This window comes from Aethalodelphis obliquidens, unplaced genomic scaffold, assembly GCF_003676395.1.
Source record: "Aethalodelphis obliquidens isolate GAN/ISIS:26980383/991018 unplaced genomic scaffold, ASM367639v1 scaffold3, whole genome shotgun sequence".
NCBI lineage: Eukaryota > Metazoa > Chordata > Mammalia > Artiodactyla > Delphinidae > Aethalodelphis > Aethalodelphis obliquidens.
The window spans coordinates 66,972,800-66,991,769 of NW_020837947.1; the positions used below are offsets into that span (position 1 = coordinate 66,972,800).

The 18,970-nt window shown below is 37.8% G+C and overlaps 2 protein-coding genes across 8 annotated transcripts in view; one reads left to right on the forward strand and one right to left on the reverse strand.

The window, feature by feature from the left end:
- RNGTT (RNA guanylyltransferase and 5'-phosphatase) overlaps positions 1-18,970 on the forward strand; it is a 250,509-nt gene that overhangs the window by 144,695 nt on the left and 86,844 nt on the right. The gene's annotated exons all lie outside the window — the stretch shown is intronic.
- On the reverse strand, positions 14,453-16,663 carry LOC113611572 (methylglutaconyl-CoA hydratase, mitochondrial-like). Its single transcript, XM_027090789.1, is given in 1 exon segment — positions 14,453-16,663. A coding segment is annotated over 1 exon segment (1,023 nt). The 5' UTR covers positions 16,276-16,663; the 3' UTR covers positions 14,453-15,252.

Here is an 18,970-nt window from a genome sequence, read left to right on the forward strand (position 1 = left end):
CATAGAAAAGGGCTTTTCTTAACACATCAAAGAAGTGCCTCAACTTTGGTCCCCCAAACCTAGAATAGTGCTTATGTTCTATGACACCCTCCTTTCTATAGGGTTTTCTGTACTCTGTGTGAATCCTAGATTCTCTATAATTTCTATCAGTCATTTTTTTTTTAAGAGAAAAGGATAAAGGCAGTAGTCTTAACCTTTAGACCACATATAGTGCATTTAAATACACACGTGTAATAAAACCTTGTTACTTTAGATTTGACTCTCTTGGAATTCTGGATGTAGTTTGTACACAGATTGAGTAGAAGTTCACTTTTATTGCTTAACAAATTCATATTATAAATACATTTTAGAAAGTATATTTAATCTTAGGGTGTCTTAGTTAAGGCTGCTATAACATACCACAGACTCGGTGGCTTAAACAACATTTATTTCTTAACAGTTCTGGAGGCTGGAAGTCTGAGATTAGGGGGCCAGCGTGGTTGGGTTCTTGGTGAGGGCCCTCTTCTGGCTGTGTCCTCACATGCCCTTCCTTGGTTTGTGCCCTAGAAAGCAGGGCTGTTACCTCTGGGACAGTGGTCACTGAGGTAACCAGGCAACTAGGGTGAACTGTGCTGGCTGCAGAAGCCCTCCTGTACTCAGTGATGCAAAAAATGGATTTGAAAGAAATAGTTTGTCACTGTGGCATGGAAGAGAGAGCTCTTGGACTGCACAATCTGAAAAGCTACCTCCTTCCCCCAACCCTGCCTTCACTGGAACCTCCTGCCTGGTCCAGGAAAATCTTAAGCTCTTCAACCTAAATTACAATATGTATTGATATGGTGTCAATTCCAACGTACTATTGGAAAAAAAAAGAAAGAAAAAAAAACATGAGAAAGAGAAGCAAATTTTACTGGGAAATGAAGTCTTACCTGGTGGACCCGTGGAGCCTGAGTCCTTTGGTCCTTCTGTGTATTCAGCGTATTGTATTGAATTATGGAGCTTGATGTTTTGGGTGTCTTTCACTAAAAATTAATATTCTTGAGGGTAGAGTCTATTGTTCCAACGTAAAACATAGTACCTATGGCTTTGAAGGCCTTTTGTACGTTGGAGAGTGTATGAATGCTTTAGATAATAGCATTTGTCATGATTTGGAAAATGACTGCCTTCAAAGTATCTCTAAATTAAGGTAAAGTGATATCAGCTAGGATTTCACCTAGTTTGTAGCTCCGTATTTCAGAGGACTGTTTAACTCTCTTCTGAGAACAGTTCTTACCCATTTCCTTGCCTGAAAGAATGAAAATCCTCAGACTTCTTCACTTGTCCTCTCCCTCAACCTTTCTACCCTCTTTTCTCTTCCGCTAAGAAGTCATAAAGAGCTCACTATAATTTTCTTAATCCTTTGATGAAATCACTCTGTTGTAGATCTAGCTCTGCTTAAAGCAAGTGATGCTTGTTCCCTGAAACGTGGGAACAATGTTCAACCTTTATTTCTTTTTAGCACATCCAGTCAGCACCTTTATGAAGTACAAAGATAGTAGATATAAGATAGATCTTTTGCATCTTATATGTCCTATATGTCAGGTGTAATTCCTAATTTTTTTCATAGCTGTGACTAACTTAGTGCTTTGAAAATATTTTTCATTGGTCGTAACATTTGACAGAATGAGAAAATATATAATTCAAACTTTTAGATAGAAGAACCTAGAGGATATGACCACTGGGTTAGCTTTTTCCTAAATGGATTTCTACCTAGCAAATTTTGTGAGGGAGGAGGAATAGCAAGAGTTAATACCTGTACTGTTTATGGAGAGCAGCCTTTTTCCTTCTCTTACTGATATTATATCCTTTATGAGATCAAACATAGGAAAGAAAGATGCTTGATATTGTCTCCTTTGGCTGGAGTATTGGTAGCAAGGTTTGGAAGCACTTGTTACTTGGTTCTATACACACAGCATGTATATCTTTTAAAATTAGAAATTAAGAAGGCTTTAAGGATTACATTCTTATCTTGGCATCTTTTATCCTTGGCAAAGGCCTACTGTGCTACTAGACATTTTACATTTTAAATTTTCACAAATCATAGTAGAGTATCATTGATTTCCTACATGTATTTTTAAAAAATTGACTGTGAAAAGTTTATTTCCATAGAATAATAGTCACTCAAAACTAAACCCCATTCTTAATTCTTTAAAATAAATTGTAACTGGAGGAAAAAAATTGAGTCTTAGAGGGTAGGAGTTTTGTCTCTTGGGTCTAACAGTTTGCAAATGCAGAATAGCAAACTTTTATGAGGAAAAAATCTTTAATGTAAAATGTGTTTCTTGATCCCATGGGATTCTGGTAAATCAGCCATACTTCTAGGCCCTCTATTATCTTCCCTATTTTTAGAACAACCGTTGTGAACTGATTGATGGAAATAGAATCTGGATGTATGGGATTAATCACAGTCTTTCTGTCTTGTTTAAGGCTCTTTAGATAGCGTTTCTGTGGTCATTACTTTTGAGCTAGATGTTTTTAATTTGTTTATTCATTATTCTTAACTGTTTTCTGTGTAGCATCCTGTCTTTTGATATAGCAGATATTTTATTATAGGATTAGTCATCCACAGATTAGCCTAAATCTACTGTTAGTTAAAGAGGATTCAGGGAGAGAAAAGGTAAATTTGGAATCATATTTGCTTCAACAGTGATCTTTTATATATCTGATTTGGTAAACATGGTTTATTACTTTATATTATAGATGTATTGTATATATGTATAATTTATATTTGTTATATGTCACATATATATTACACATTTATTTATTGAAGTATCATCTCCTCAGAGGACTCTTGAAATTATCACACTTGACCCTTTATCTTCCTAAATGAACAAAGGACTGTTCTATCTAAGTAAAACTTAATGTTTTAATCTGGGGATGTTTTTTTTTGATAATATTAAGACCAAGTTCTGAATTCTGCTTGGGGGCAGTGAGCTTAACAGAGAGGGACAGTTAGTATTTTTTATTTTTTTTAATTTTATTTATTTTTCAAAAAAATTTATTATTTATTTTCGGCTGCGTCAGGTCCTTGTTGCGGCAGCAGGATCTTTAGTTGCAGTGTGCAGGCTTCTCTCTAGTTACAGCATGCGGGCTCGATAGCGCTGTGGGCTCAGTAGTTGAGGTGTGCAGCCTTAGTTGCCCGCACCACGTGAGATCTTAGTTCCCCGACCAGGGATCAAACCCGCGTTCCCTGCATTGGAAGGCGGATTCTTAACCACTGGACCACCAGGGAAGTTCTAGTATTTTTAAAATAAGACCACTGTCATTTCCTTCTTCAGTAATAACTATTTTATTCTAATAAAATTAGGAAGAGAATGGTGGATTCCATACAGTTTACTTATTTATTTTTTTAATGTGAGAGAGGCTATGAAGTGTATTTTTTCTAACAGGAAGTTCACCTGTTCAAGGTTACTGTGTGCCTACTGTGTGGCACTTGCCTGTGAGTTCCAGGTGGGGATAGAGGTATTGACTTTGAGGACCCCTAACAGTTTAGAGAATTTGAAGCATTAACTGGGTAGTTAGCCTTTCTATTTTCCCTACTCTTTTACTTAGGACACTTTTCATAGATTGTATTAGTTTTCATATCTTTTCTGGATAGCATATTTCTTTGAGATGCATGCTCACTACCATGATCCTGTTTGTTACTAAACTAAACTTTAACTTTTCTCATAAAATGGGGTTAATATTAATATCATTAATATGAATTATAACACACCTCGTAGAGTTACTGTAAAGATTAAATTAATTGAAGTCCAGTGTCTGGTACACATAGCTTAATAAATATTAGCTGTTAGTATGATCATTATTATAATTTATTTTACAAATGCTTATGGAATATCTTACTAATTACCTGGAACAGTGATAAGCAATGTGAGGAGTATGGAAGAAATACTAAATGTTGTTTTTCCACAAGAAGTTATAATATAATATAGATGTGATAAAACAAACACATGAAACAGCAGTGAACTATGTATGACAATATATAAATAAGGACCAAACTGTGTGGCACAGGTTGTTGATGCTGCAGAAGAATTTGGAGCAATGATAAATCAGTGAGGGTGGGGCAATCAAGGTAAGCTTCATGCAGGAGATGGCACTGAAGCTGTGTCTGGAAAAATGGGTAGTATTGGAAAAAGATAGAAGGGTATTTCAGGTGGAGATGACTGGCACATTCACAAGACAGTAAAGAGGCAGAATTGGTGAAAGCAGAGGCCTCCAATTGCTGAGTGATAAGGCAATCAGAGAATAAAATCTAAGTCCTTGTCTTCGATTTTAAGCACCTTAATAGCAAAGTTTTATATTGAAGCTTTTTCAGCTCTTCCCTTTTATACATCTAACTATATAAACTTGTTGCCATCATGTTCCCATATGAATGATGACATGTCACTTTCTCTGAGGAAAGACACTGTATGCATCAAGTCTTCTTTATTTCTGCATGAGAACTTCTTGTCAATTTAATTCATTGCGTTTGTTTGTTATTGCAATCAGCATCAATTTCTTTTCTTTATTCCTGCCTCCTTTTTTTGTTAGAGCATGATGGCTGTTTCCTCATTTATTTCTGCAAAACACCCTTTTGGGGAAGAGCAGTGAGAAGGAAGAGTTATGAAATATTAATTAAAAGAGAAGAAAAGTTACACTAAAATATTAAATATTCCTATAAAGGAATTATAAATAATGTTATTTCTAATATATTAACTCTGTCTTATAAAGAGTCCTTGTGTCAATGGATTCTTCTCCTTTCACAGTGCCCCTAGCACCCAACAACTCTCCCCTCCCTGCCTTAAGAGAGATGTATGAAGAATCCGTAGCTTGAAGTGAACTATCCTGTTTGTGGTCAGTTTATGCTTGGTCCATTAGAAATTTCATTTCAAGCTGTATTATATGTATGGGTTTGTTTTTATAATAGTGTTTTTCATAGCCTGGAATGGTTATAATTGAAAGTACTGTGTTCTTTATAGTTATGAGTAACTACATCATTTGAGTTTCACTTTGATTGTCAGATTGCTTTTGAACTATGGTTAACACTTTCAATAAATACAAGTTTGGTAGATACTTTATAAGCAACACTGGTAGGTAGTTTATAAACAATATTATATGTACTCTAAGAAGAAAATCAAGCAAAGTATTTTGGATGATTTTAGTTATGGCAGTAGCACATAAATAGAATCTAGTTTGCCATTTCTCTTGAGTATGTCTTCACTTTAGACTGCCATACTTAATCTTTTGAGTACCTCTCTAATGAGTGACAAACTGTTGAAATTTTAAGTACTTACAGAATAGTTAATTTCCTCAGTAAGCTGTGTGCCTTTAGATTTTACTTTTATTTGTGCCTTGTACACATATGGAGTTATTTCACTTTATTTTAAGCTACCTTGATTTTGTCTTACTAAATTATATTTTACCTTATAAAACAGTTGAAATGCGCTTGCCATTTTCAGGTATTGTAGTAGAATTCTACTTAAAAACAGTAGTAGTTGGGGCTTCCCTGGTGGCGCAGTGGTTGAGAGTCCGCCTACCGATGGAGGGGACATGGGTTCGTGCCCTGGTCCGGGAAGATCCCACATGCCGCGGAGCGGCTGGTCCCGTGAGCCATGGCCGCTGGGCCTGCGCGTCTGGAGCCTGTGCTCCGCAATGGGAGAGGCCACAACAGTGAGAGGCCCGCGTACCGCAAAAAAATCCCCAGAAAACAGTAGTAGTTGAAAGTGTTTTTTTAGCTTTCAATTTGCTGCTTGGAACCATTTAAATTACAGAGTCATATTAATATGCCCTTCTTACATGCCATCTAACAGGAAGTCTATCAGTGCTGCTGCTCATATATAGTAACATTTCTTTGTAGCCATCTCTAGATTTCTTACATATAATAGATAAATCCACAGTGTCTTTTCCTTTTCATTAGCTGTGCGTTTTTTTCTGATGGTAAAGATTGTTATTCTTATAAACACTGTACCTTGTAAAATAAAATGTAAAGACATCTCCACTTCCTTGTAAAGTTAATCTGATCTCAGAGGCAACACATTGCTTTACCTTATAGAACCACCAAAAGCAGACTTACTATTCCCCTCCCTCCCCCCAAAAAGGGCATCTCAGTGCATTCATGACATACTTGATGTTCACATCGATTCGATTCGAAGACTTGCCTCATGCTGCTTGCCTGGTGCCGCCGCCTTGCTCTTCTTAATTAAGGAAAAAAGTCATGAGAACAACTTTTCTGTTTTTGGAGACAAGGAGTATTTGTGGATTAAATCTCTGTTGGCCAGTTAACTGAAGTCCTATTCTTGGCATCTCTTATGTTGTTCTCCCGACTTCTCCTTCCTCCTCTGCTCTCCCATTTTTCCCATTCTAATCGCAGTAATTCACATATCAAATCACACTCCTGATGCAGAAATTCTAGTCTTAGAAAGAGGCTATTTTAAAATTAAAATTGTTTGGAGCATCACTTGCTAGAAAGTGAAAGGAGGCTCTGAACTTGTGACTTCTATAATAATAACCAGACATCAGGAAATGAAGTGGAATATTGGTTTGATCTTAGAAATAAATTAACTTGGGCCCTACTAGTCATAATCAGAACATTTACAAGACAATATTTGTTGACAATTACGCCACAAGTGCTTTCAGATGTATTAGTCCTAGCTAAGGATGTAATACGGCAACATTTAAAAATTTTGCATGAATACCTCAGGTTTATTTTTCTAAAACTAGACGGAAGAAGAATTTTTGGAAGCTGTTAAGCTCTTCCTTTTTTCTGTTTTGCCTCATCTGTCATCTCATTTATAGAAATCCTATTTTAAATTTCCCAAGACCAGGTAATCTTTATCTTGTTTGGATCATGCTAGAACTTCAGCTGTCAGTTTTGGTTGTGCATATCAAAATATTTTATGGCAAACTCACCTACGTATAAATTTACTTAATATCCATTTATTTTAAAATCTGCCTTATATTTCTCAGTATTTTAATATCAGTGGTTAGTTCTTCCTTAGGGAGGTATGTGTTGTTTTTTGTTTGTTTTGTTCTTTTTCTCCTGTGTGTTTTTTTTTTTCCTGTATTTTTTTACTTACCAAGCAACCATTGATCACTCACCTTGTGTCAGGCACTGTACTAGAGGCTTGGGATTATAATATAAAATGTTATAAGATTACATTTCACGGCATTTGATAAGAGAGTCTTGAAAACTTTTATCAGTGGTTCCAGTGTTGGGTCATATTTTGAGGGCATGCGCCTAAAGGAAGTCCCTGAAGACCAGTGTGTGGGTTTTCACTTAACGTGCAAGCCTCTACTTTCAGGGTTTAAAAGTCTTTAGTAGTCAGAAGATTACTACAGTACATAATTCCCATGGGTCTGTTATAGAATTTGCCAGTTTGTCTCCGTTTCTTGTAGTTTAACTACTTCAAACCTGCTGCTGCTTTAAGACTATGAGTTCCCGAGGCGGGGACCATCTTTATGTCTCTGATACCTGGCCTAGAGTCTGGCATATATTCTAAATAATTGTTGTATAATAAATGATTCAATTTCATAAAGAGAAAGAAGATGAGGAAGAGCCAAGATTGAATAGAGGATTGAGCTAATTTTCTTCCCTTGTTGACTTTCTTTTTTTCCCCCTGTTGCTCCTTTTAAAGAAGTAGGCCATGTTGGCTGAAGTTGTCCGCATACCTGAAGAGGTTGGCCAGAGCTTTGCAAGCCCCACACTGATTTTATCACTCAGCATTGATCATGTTGTGGGGAATTAATTATCCTTAACCAAACGTCTTAATTATTAAGAAGTGAGATTTAAGAACAAAGAGCCAGAGGAAGAGAAGTTTGATTCTCAATTCGACCTCTTACAAGCTGTGTGTCCTCAGGCAAATTAGTAATTTCTCTTAGCCTCCAAATCTATTAAATGGGAATAATAATGGTACCTAACACATGGGATTCTTTGACAAGATTAAATGACAATCCTAAATTCCTAACACTAAAGGAGTATTCAAATTAAAATTAATACCAGAGAGAAGGCCGATATAATGTAGAATTAAGCTTAGCACAGGGCCTTGCACACTGAAGGTCTCAGTAAGTAACAACTATAATTATTATGGTTTTCGTGGCTTTGTAACCGTCAGCACTAATTTATAGTAATACAGTCGACCCTTGAACAGCACAGGTTTGAACTGCTAAGATCCACTTATATGTGGCTTTTTGACTTCGCTGAGGGTCAGTGCCCCTAATCTCTGTATTGTTCAAGGGTCAACTGTATATCATTACATATAGATGTGTGTGTACACACATATGCATTAAATATACACATATATGTACATACTCAGGTCTCTATTTGTAGCAACTCATTTCTAACTACTCAGAAAGTTATTTAGCCCTTAGAAGATTGTTTTGTGACTGTGTGATCGAAGGAAAAGGGCTAGGTTATCTTGAGGGATATTTCATCCGGAGCTTGGAAAATTAGGTCTTCCACAGTAGTACATGCTTTTCTGGCATCCAGATAACTCCTCTCTGCTAATTGTGTCAGTCAGTCTCTATCCTCTCCTCTGACTATCTGCCTCTTTTTCTCCCTCTTTTCTTACATGTAGACATGCATTGACTATATACATTCTGACAGATTTATACTTTTTAACTCTCTTATCTGTCATTAACATTAAATTTCAATATTTCATACAAGGCAATTCATTTTTTCTTCTTTTTAAGACATGCTGCATTTTGGAAATATGCTTTGGTCATTCAGTGTATTCAACTGATTTAGACTGAACAAATGTTAGTTAAGTACATACATTATTTTATTTAATCCTCAAAACATTTCTGTGGAGTTAAGTCATAACCCGTTTGCCCAACAAAATAATGAGGCTACAGAGGAGTTAAATGAGTTGCCTGAAGTTACACAGGAAACAAGCACCACAGTTGGGAATCAGACATATAGTGTGATTTCCAGCCACCCTTTCCACAGCACCATAACAGCCTGAACAAAAAGGACCTAGAAATCTTCATCTATGAGTCAACTATCTCAGGGTAGATTACTTCCACAAATCTTATCCATTCTGTAGTGATTTTTAGTTGACTCAACTTCAGAATGACCATTCCTGCCCTTGTAACCCTCCTTGTTAACTGGCAGAGTGGGAGAAAATAAAAGATTACAGGTCTTTGAGAAGAGAAAGAATAAGTGTTAAAGTTGGGAAGGTATCAAGTAAGTGGAGGGCTGGATAGTTTTAGCAAGGAATGAGAAGGAAAGCTAAGGATGTATGTATAGAAATACAGATGAATTGAAAGATGGAGAAACTTGTACCTCAAGACTGGATCTTCTCCACTCAATGAGAAATAAAAGTGGTTTTTGGAGTGAGAAGAGAAAGGGATGGTCTGGGGAGATTTAGAGAAAGGAGGAGGTCTGGAACAGTCTTTGTGGGATTCAAGAAGAGAAAAATGTTTGAAGTTGTTGAGAGACTTGTATCTTAGGAATGGATATTTTTGGGGCTTTCTAAAACATAGAACGTACCTTTTAGACCTTTTTTTAAAATTTTTATTTTATTTATTTATTTTTGGCTGTGTTGGGTCTTTGTTGCTGCACGTGGGCCCTCTCTAGCTGCGGCGAGCGGGGGCCACTCTTAGTTGCAGTGCGCGGGCTTCTCATTGTGGTGGCTTCTCTTGTTGCGGATCATGGGCTTTAGGTGCACGGGCTTCAGTAGTTGCGGCATGCAAGCTCAGTAGTTGTGGCTCGCGGCCTCTAGAGCACAGGCTCAGTAGTTGTGGCACACGGGCTTAGTTGCTTCGTGGCATGTGGGATCTTCCCGGACCAGGGATCAAACCTGTGTCCCCTGCACTGGCAGGCAGATTCTTATACACTGCGCCACCAGGGAAGCCCTAAACCATTTTTAAGTGTACAAATCCGTGACCTTAAGTACATTCCCAGTGTTGTGCAACCATAACCACTGTCAATTTCCAGAATTTTTTCATCATTTCAAACAGAAACTTTGTACCCATTAAACAATAACTCCCTGTTCCTGTCTCACCTTGGTCTCTGGTAACCGCTATTCTACTTTCTGTCTTTTTGAATTTGACTTTGCTACATACCTCATATAAGTGGAATATATAATAGCTGTTCTTTTGTGACTGGCTTATTTCACTTAGCATAATGTTTTCAGAGTTCATCCATGTTGCAGCATGTCAGCATTCCATTCCTTTTTAAGACTGAATAATATTCCATAAACAAGATATATACCACATTATGTTTTTCAATTGTTGATGGGCATATGGATTGTTTCTACCTTTTGGCTATTGTGAATAATGCTGCTATGACATTGGTGACAAGGAATGGGTTTTAAAACTACATCTTAAAAAAACCGTATGAAATAACTATGTGCTTATACTTCCACACTGCTTAATTCTTTCTGAAAGCCTGGTTAATTTATTTGAGGAAAAAGGTAACGTTGTTTGACTACCCCTCATGGATTTGCTGAGCACATTCTAAGGTTGTAATGACCATAACCCACTTCAAGAATTCACATCAGTCACTTAATAGAGTGGAAAACATGAATGGAAAAGTATTGTGATTATTAGATAACCTCCATCTTGCGTTTTGGAAATAATAGAATTAGTTTCACCGTAAGGACATGAGGGTCTTTCAGTCATTTATAAAATGTGGTCCTAGACAGCTTGGTAACATTTACTTTATATTCACGGCTTTAAGAAATGTTAAAATTATCATGCTTTATAGCACTGCCAGCACTATCTGGTGATGTCTTTCTTATGGATATCTCATGATTTCCTATTGTCAGCCCAGCATATGAGATTCTGGAACTTCGTCTTGAATATACTTAGACTAGATTATAGCTGTCACATTACTGAGGTTCAGCTGTCTCATGCATTATGTTAACTTTTGTTAATTGATCAAGGCATATGTCAAGGGTAAATATAATGATTTATAAGCAAAATAATTGATGTGCAATATGGTATTCTGGTCATTTTTAAATTTGAAGTAATTAAAAACAATTCTGCTACTATATCATTAGTTATCAGTGTGTTTTGAACAGATATCAAAATAAAGAATAAAATGAATTGTTACAGTTCAAATTCTTTTACATGAGCTATTCAGCTAGGTAAGAATTTCCTTCAAGGGCTTTGCAAACTAAACCAGTCAGTAAGTTACTCTGTTTGAACAAAAGAATATACTGATTGAATTAAGGCAGGAATTGTCTGTTAACTCAAAATAGGCTCATTCATGTTTATAAGTAGAGTCATGAAAATGATAAAGAATTAACTACAGCAAGTCCCCTACATACGAACAAGTTCCATTCTGAGAGCGCATTTGAAGTCCAATTTGTTCGTAAGCCCAACAAAGTTAGCCTAGGTACCCAGCTAACACAGTTGGCTATGTAGTTCTGTACTGTAATAGGTTTATAATACTTTTCACCCGAATAATACATAAAAAATGACCAAACACAAAAAAATAAAGAAAACATTTTAAATCTTACAGTACAGTACCTTGAAAAGTACAGTAGTACAGTACAACAGCTGGTATGCAGGGGCTGGCATCAAGTGAACAGGCAAGAAGAGTTACTGACTGGAGGAGGGAGAGGAGGTGGGATATGGTAGAGCTGAAGGATCGTCAGCAATAGGAGGCAGAGGGCAAGCTGCCTCTGCCTTTCAAGGCAAGCTGCCTTTCACTCACGCCTGACTTGATGGAATGCACATTCACATCTTTGAAAGTTTGCAACTTGAAGGTTCCTATGTAGGGGACTTAACCATACTTTAAAAAATAAAGATAGCTAATATGTGCCTAGCAATGAAAAAATACTAACTCAATACCTACCAAAATCTATATTTAAAAAAAAAGGGATGCATATATAATATTTACTAGAGGAGTATTCAAATTAAAATTGATAGTAAAGAGAAGATCAATATAATGTATATTCTATCAGTGAGACACTTAGGCAGTTCTCTGTAGTTTTGGCAGTTCATGTGTCAGCAGTTTGTGGAGAGTTCTATGAAGCTGAAATTCAGATTTGAAGTAATTCTTTTCAGTGTGGAATATAACAGTCTTAGTCATTCTGGGGTCTGTGATTTAAAAAAAACATTTCTTTCTTTGATTGATCATAGCTATTATTGAAATAGCTGGTAACGTGACATGGTGCTATAATTTAGACAGAAAAAAATGGAATTGTGAATTATATCCACTCAGCTTAAATCTCCCTGTTTCTTGTCTCCACAGTATCTTTTGTACTTTTTCTGCAGAAATGGCCCCATAGCATAATGTTCCTACATTTTCCCAGGGGAAAAGGAGGATGTCACAGAGTCTTGTCTGAAGTATACAAGGGGAACTTGTACAACAAAAATATAGGGAAAAAATAAAATAAGTTTCAGAATTTCCCAATACAGGAAATGAAAGTTTTATTCATTTATTTTATTTATTAATCTTTTAACAAATGTGCTTTACATATACATCTTGGAGTCAAGGAGGTGAAAATTTATGGATATGATGATGATTCATGTAATTTCAGATGTTTAGATTTGAGGCTAATCCCTACATAAATCATTCTCCCCTCTCTTCTTCTGTAGGTTAAAAGTAAGCTATAGAATAATTCTTATGACCAGTAGATAATAAACCAGGTGGGGAGCTATATGTGTTTGATGATTTCCCTGTTAAAAACCACCTTTCAGACTTTTTGCTTCATGTTTACACAAGCAGGTCTTAAAATAATAAACCAACTCTCCATTTAGAATGATCAGGGTGGGTTGATTTAGAATTATTTGTAGGCCCAGTTTGTGATATGGCCTGTGAACATTTGTACTTTCCTTTTTTAATATATTTAGCAAAACTTTGAAGATGAAGTTTGTACATTATTTTTTACAGCTTTATTGAGGAGTATTTGATATATGATAACCTGCACTTAGTTAAAGTGTGCAATTTGATTTTTAAGTGTGAAATCACCACTCCCGGAATAAGATGATGACCATGTCCATCAGCCGCCGGCACCCCCCCCCCCCAAATTTCCTCCTGCCCCTTGTTAATCCCTCCCTCCCTCTCTCCTCCCGCACCCTTCACTCCCTTTTCTGGCAACCACTGCTTTGGGGTATTCATTTTCTAGAATCTTATGTAGATGAAAACATACACTGTATGTGTCTGTGGTGGTCTTCCCCCACCCCCCTTCTTTCAACATTAGATTCATCCATGTTGTTACATATATCAGTAGTTTGTTTCTTTTTATTGCTGAACAGCCTGTTGTTGTATAGATATATCGCAATTTACTTATCCATTCACCTGTGTATGGATGGACATTTGAGATGTCTTCAATCTTTGGCTATTATAAATAAAGCTGCTGTGAGACTAGGAAACAAGTCTTCTCGTATACATATGCTTTCATTTGTCTTGAAATGGGACTGGCCATTTTTTTCTCCAAAGGATCAGATAGTAAATATGTTAGTCTTTATTGGCTCCAGGTGGTAGGCTGGGGTAGTGGTAGGACTTCATTTGTTTCCCTTCTCTCAGGTACCATCTTATCTTGGCTGGGACTGGAAAATTTGTCTATACATTTTTAATGCACTTATGTTCCTTTTTTTGTTTTTTTTAATTTTACTGCCTTTCTATTTAAAACCATTATGCCCAGATATGTGAGTTCTGTGTTTTCATATTATATTTATGCCATAGAATTTGTAGCTCTAGTACTAAGAAGAGGATGAGTGACTTGTGGATTCCCTAGAAGCTCATCTCTTAAAATACTCATCTATTTTTACAGGAATATTAAAATATGTTAATATACCAATTAATATTGTATCCCTCATTTAGGAGTCACTCTTACCCTCTCACTGATTGCTTATGTTGGTTTTTTTCTTTGGACTTTTTATATTAAGACCTTTTATAGTATGAAGTATACATACAGAAAAGTACATAAAACATAAATGTACAGCTTACTGAAATTTCATGGAACCAACATACATTTAACTACTACTCAGAACAAAAAAAAATCATATTGCCAGCACCCTAGATGCCTCCAGCATGCTATTTCTCATTCACAAATTTCTCTCTCCCACCAAAGATAGCCATTATCTGTAAGTTTGTGATTTTTACTTCCTTGCTCTTTTTTATACTTTTGTTACTTAGGTATGCAATTCTAAACACTAGGGTTTGGTTTTGCCTGGTTTTGAACCTTACATAAATTCAACCCTATGTTCTTTTATATTTGGCTTCATGTCTCCTTTACACAATCTTAATATAATCTGGGACAGTACCTCACTTTCACTTTTCATGATCTTGACAATTTTTTTTTTTTTTTTTTTTTTTTGCGGTACGCGGGCCTCGCACTGTTGTGGCCTCTCCCGTTGCGGAGCACAGGCTCTGGACGCGCAGGCTCAGCGGCCATGGCTCACGGGACCAGCCGCTCCGCGGCATGTGGGATCCTCCCGGACCGGGGCACGAACCCGTGTCCCCTGCCTCGGCAGGCAGACTCTCAACCACTGCGACACCAGGGAAGCCCGATCTTGACACTTTTTGAAGACTACTAGTTATTATATAGAACGCCCCTTAGTGTGATCTTTTGGGGGGGTGTATTTTTAGGAAGGCACACCACCAAAGCAACAGTGTGCTCTTCTAGGTGCATTATGTTGGGGGTGGGAGCTCATGTTGGTAATTTTGATTATTTGGTTAACTGAGTCTGCTGGATTTTAAAGTTGCTATGTTTATGATTAGTAAGTGTTTTCTGGGTTGAAATTTTGAGACTAGGCAGATGTCAGGTTTCTCATCCTACCTTCCTCTTGTAGTTTTAGTATTTTTCAATGGTTTTTGCCTGCAACAATCGTTACTGTGGTGTTTTTCAATTTCAATTAGGCAAATATTTCAAATATGGTGAATTTCAATTTCCTTCATTCTTTTTTTTTTTTGGTACATGGAAATAATTTTATTTTCATACTGTAGCACAGGAGACATACAATCAATATTTTTTCCTAGCGTATGCAATATATAAATTATTCACATTAAAAAATTTAAGAACAGAAAGCCTCGTATGCAGGAGGTATTTAAAAATGTATACCTAATTTTGAATTGGCGTTTTTGACAGTATACACTATTAGCTTTATAAATCTGAATGAAAATGACGATACACCTTTGAACAAGTACACATAGGGGTCCACTCCAGATACTTAATTCAGTATATGGATAACTCGCTCTTCACTTTGGTCGCTGGGATTCCAGATGCTGAGGCATATGTGAATCTGAAAGATACTTCCAGAAGTATATTTATTACACTGGCGTTTTAAAGATTTCTCTTTCTTCTACTCTCCTTTATAACGAGGGGTCCTTTTCTCTTTAAAAGCAGGAAGACCTTCAAGTCTGTCTTTCGTTGGAATAGTCTGAGCATAACAAGCTTCTTCTATGGCTAATCCTGTTACTAAATCGACCTCCATCCCTTGCTTAATTGCTAATTTTGCCACTCTCATTGCAACAGGTCCCTGAGGTAAAAACTCTCTTGCTAGGTCCAAGGCCTTTCTATAGGCAGCATCCCCCTCCTGGTTCTGTTCCAGAACATGGCTGATCAAGCCCACTGCTTTGGCTGCTTGGCCATCGAGCACACTTGCAGAGAAGATGAGCTCTTTGGCCAGGGACATCCCAATGGCACGTGGCAGTCACTGCGTGCCCCCTCCACCAGGAATAATTGCCAACTTTGTTTCAGCCAGGCCCATTTTTGCAGAAGAAGCTGCTACTCTTATATCACATGCTAAAGCCATTTCAAGTCCACCACCTAAAGCGAGTCCATCTATTGCTGCAGTGGTTGGCACTGGAAGATTAGCGATTTCATTAATCACTGCTCTTATTTTGGAGACAAAAGGACCAACTTCACTGGAATTCATTTTGACTCTTTCCTTAAGGTCAGCACCAGCACAGAATATCCCTGGGACTTCACTTCTTACTATGATGGTCCGTACTTTCTTATCAGATTTTAAAGCATCCACAGCTTTTGAAAGCATTTTTATAAGATTTGTACTCAATGAATTTTTGGTATAAGCTCTGTTTATTCCAAGCACCACAGTTCCTCGGTTCTCCTCCTCCAGATACCGCACCCGCAGCTCGTCCTCCGTCTTCACCTCAGAGCTGTAGCCCCTCCGCCAGGCCGCACCCCCGACCGTGGGTGTCCAGCCCCGAGCCCAGGTCGCCGGGTCGACCCGCGGGACCGTCCAGGAGCCGGATAGCCTCCACCCAGGGCCAAGCCGCGCACAGCAAGCGGCCACCAAGCGAGCGCGGCCGGCCTGCAAGATACCCGAGACCCCGGGTGCCGCTGCGGCCGCCGCCGCCGCCATGTTGACTGTTTCTCCTTCATTCTTTTTCAGTGCATTAATAGGGATTGAAATGGAAAGAACCACTGTCCCCTCTTCCTCATATACTTATTTATATTATTAGGGATTTAGGAATATTTTACTCCATGGGTTATAATACAGCACTATGATTTTATTTTGCTGTTTTGGCTTTGGTCCTTGGGAACGCCTTCAGTTCAACATCTGTGTCTTTTTGGCATGCTCTCATCACTTTTCCATTATCTCCTTACTTCCCAGTACCACAAGATGTTCCAGGCTCTTCTTATACTTTTCCCCCGTCAGTCCAGAAATCAGCCCTTTCTCCAAAGAGCCCAGGTGTTTTTGTTTTTTGGGTTTTTTTTTTTTTGCGGTACGCGGGCCTCTCACTGCTGGGGCCTCTCCCGTTGTGGATGGCCTCTCCTGTTGCAGAGCACAGGCTTCGGACGCGCAGGCTCAGCGGCCATGGCTCACAGGCCCAGCCGCTCCGCGGCATGTGGGATCTTCCCGGACCGGGACACGAACCCGCGTCCCCTGCATCGGCAGGCGGACTCTCAACCACTGCACCACCAGGGAAGCCCTGTTTTTGTTTTCTAATTGGTGAAGATTGATGGTTGGAAACACGGATCTAGGTCCTCCGCACGGTTGTTGCTGCTGGGTGTCATTACAGACCCTCTCAGTTGTCAGAGCTAGGAATGTATTTGTTTCTACCGGCACACAGATTCTTCATTTAACCATCTGATTGTTGGTGGTGGTGGTGGTGGTTTTTCATTTGTTTCATGAAAGTCTAGAGCATTTTGTTATTCCTATACCAGGGTTTAGAAAGCAAATCAGAAAAGTGTAGGCTATGAAAAGTCTGTAAGGATAATAATAAACTCACTCATTTGCTAATTCAAGTTTCATCTGGGGCTAATGGCATATGCTGCTTTTACCTACATTCTACTAGAAGTCTCAAAGAATAATGTAGGCCTTCTCAGTAATGTGCATTTTCTCAAATTCAGAAGGGCCCTAGTGATCCCATATTAGATGCATTTACTTTCTCTTTTTTTCTAGTATGAAATATACTGGATGTAGTCTGCTCTTTGGAGAATTTGCTCATTGGCTTCGAAGTGGGATTTTATTTGTCAGTCAGTGTTCATGATACTGGAAGTTTTTTCAAAGTATTTTTGCAGTTGAAAAGTGTATCAGTTAGTGGGTAATGTAATTAGGGCTTGTAGACAGAACAGTTAATTTTGAGTTATGTAGCTTATTTTTAGAAAGATCCCCTTTGCCTTTTTTTAACTTTTAATTTGAAATAATTATACACTCAATTTCCTTTTAAAGCAATTTTTTGTAAGCCTGATATATCGTCAGTGAATGATGGTGAATGAGGTTCTTTTAATTAATCTTTCTATTACCTGCCAGGTTTTAATTTTACTTTATGTGAGAAAATTTTCTGGAAATAATTTTGCAGCTTTCTTTCCAGGATAGATATTTGTTAATATTTGTATTTGGGAAATTGAAGCAAAATGAACATTAGATTTGCCTATCTTTACTTTTGTCGAAAGCTCTAATAGATTTCCTTTCTTTTTTTCTTTTCCAGCAATGCCGCCATTTTTTTTTCTAATATCTTTATTGGAGTATAATTGCTTTACAATGTTGTGTTAGCTTCTGCTGTATAACAAAGTGAATCAACTATAGGTATACATATATCCTCACATCGCCTCCCTCTTGTGTCTCCCTCCCACCCTCCCTATGCCACCCCTCTAGGTGGTCACAAAGCACCGAGCTGATCTCCCTGTGCTATGCGGCTGCTTCCCACTAGCTATCTGTTTTACATTTGGTAGTGTATATAAGTCCATGCCACCCTCTCAGTTCGTCCCAGCTTACCCGTCCCCCCTCCCCGTGTCCTGAAGTCCATTCTCTATGTCTGCCTCTTTATTCCTGTCCTGCCCTTAGGTTCTTCACAACCTTTTTTTTTTTTTAGATCCCATATATATATATTAGCATATGGTATTTGTTTTACTCTTTCTGACTTACTTCAGTCTGTATGACAGACTCTAGGTCCATCCACCTCACTACAAATAACTCAATTTCATTTCTTTTTATGGCTGAGTAATATTCCATTGTATATATGTGCCACATCTTCTTTATCCATTCATCTGTTGGTGGACAGTTAGGTTGCTTGCATGTCCTGGCATTGTAAATAGTGCTGCAATGAACATTGTGGTACATGGCTCTTTTTGAATTATGGTTTTCTCAGGGTATATGCCCAGTAGTGGGATTGCTGGGTCGAATGGTAGTTCTATGTTTAGATTTTTAAGGAACCTCCATACTGTTCTCCATAGTGGCTGTATCAATTTACATTCCCACAAACAGTGCAAGAGGGTTCCCTTTTCTCCACAACCTCTCCAACATTTATTGTTTGTAGATTTTTTGATGATGGCCATTCTGACTGGTATGAGGTGATAACTCATTGTAGTTTAGTTTTGATTTGCATTTCTCTAATGATTAATGATGTTGAGCATTCTTTCATGTGTTTGTTGGCAATCTGTATATCTTCTTTGGAGAAATGTCTGTTTAGATCTTCTGCCCATTTTTGGATTGGGTTGTTTGTTTTCTTGTATTGAGCTGCTTGGGCTGCGTGTAAATTTTGAAGATTAATCTTTTCTCAGTTGCTTCATTTGCAAATATTTTCTCCCATTCTGAGGGTTGTCTTTTTGCC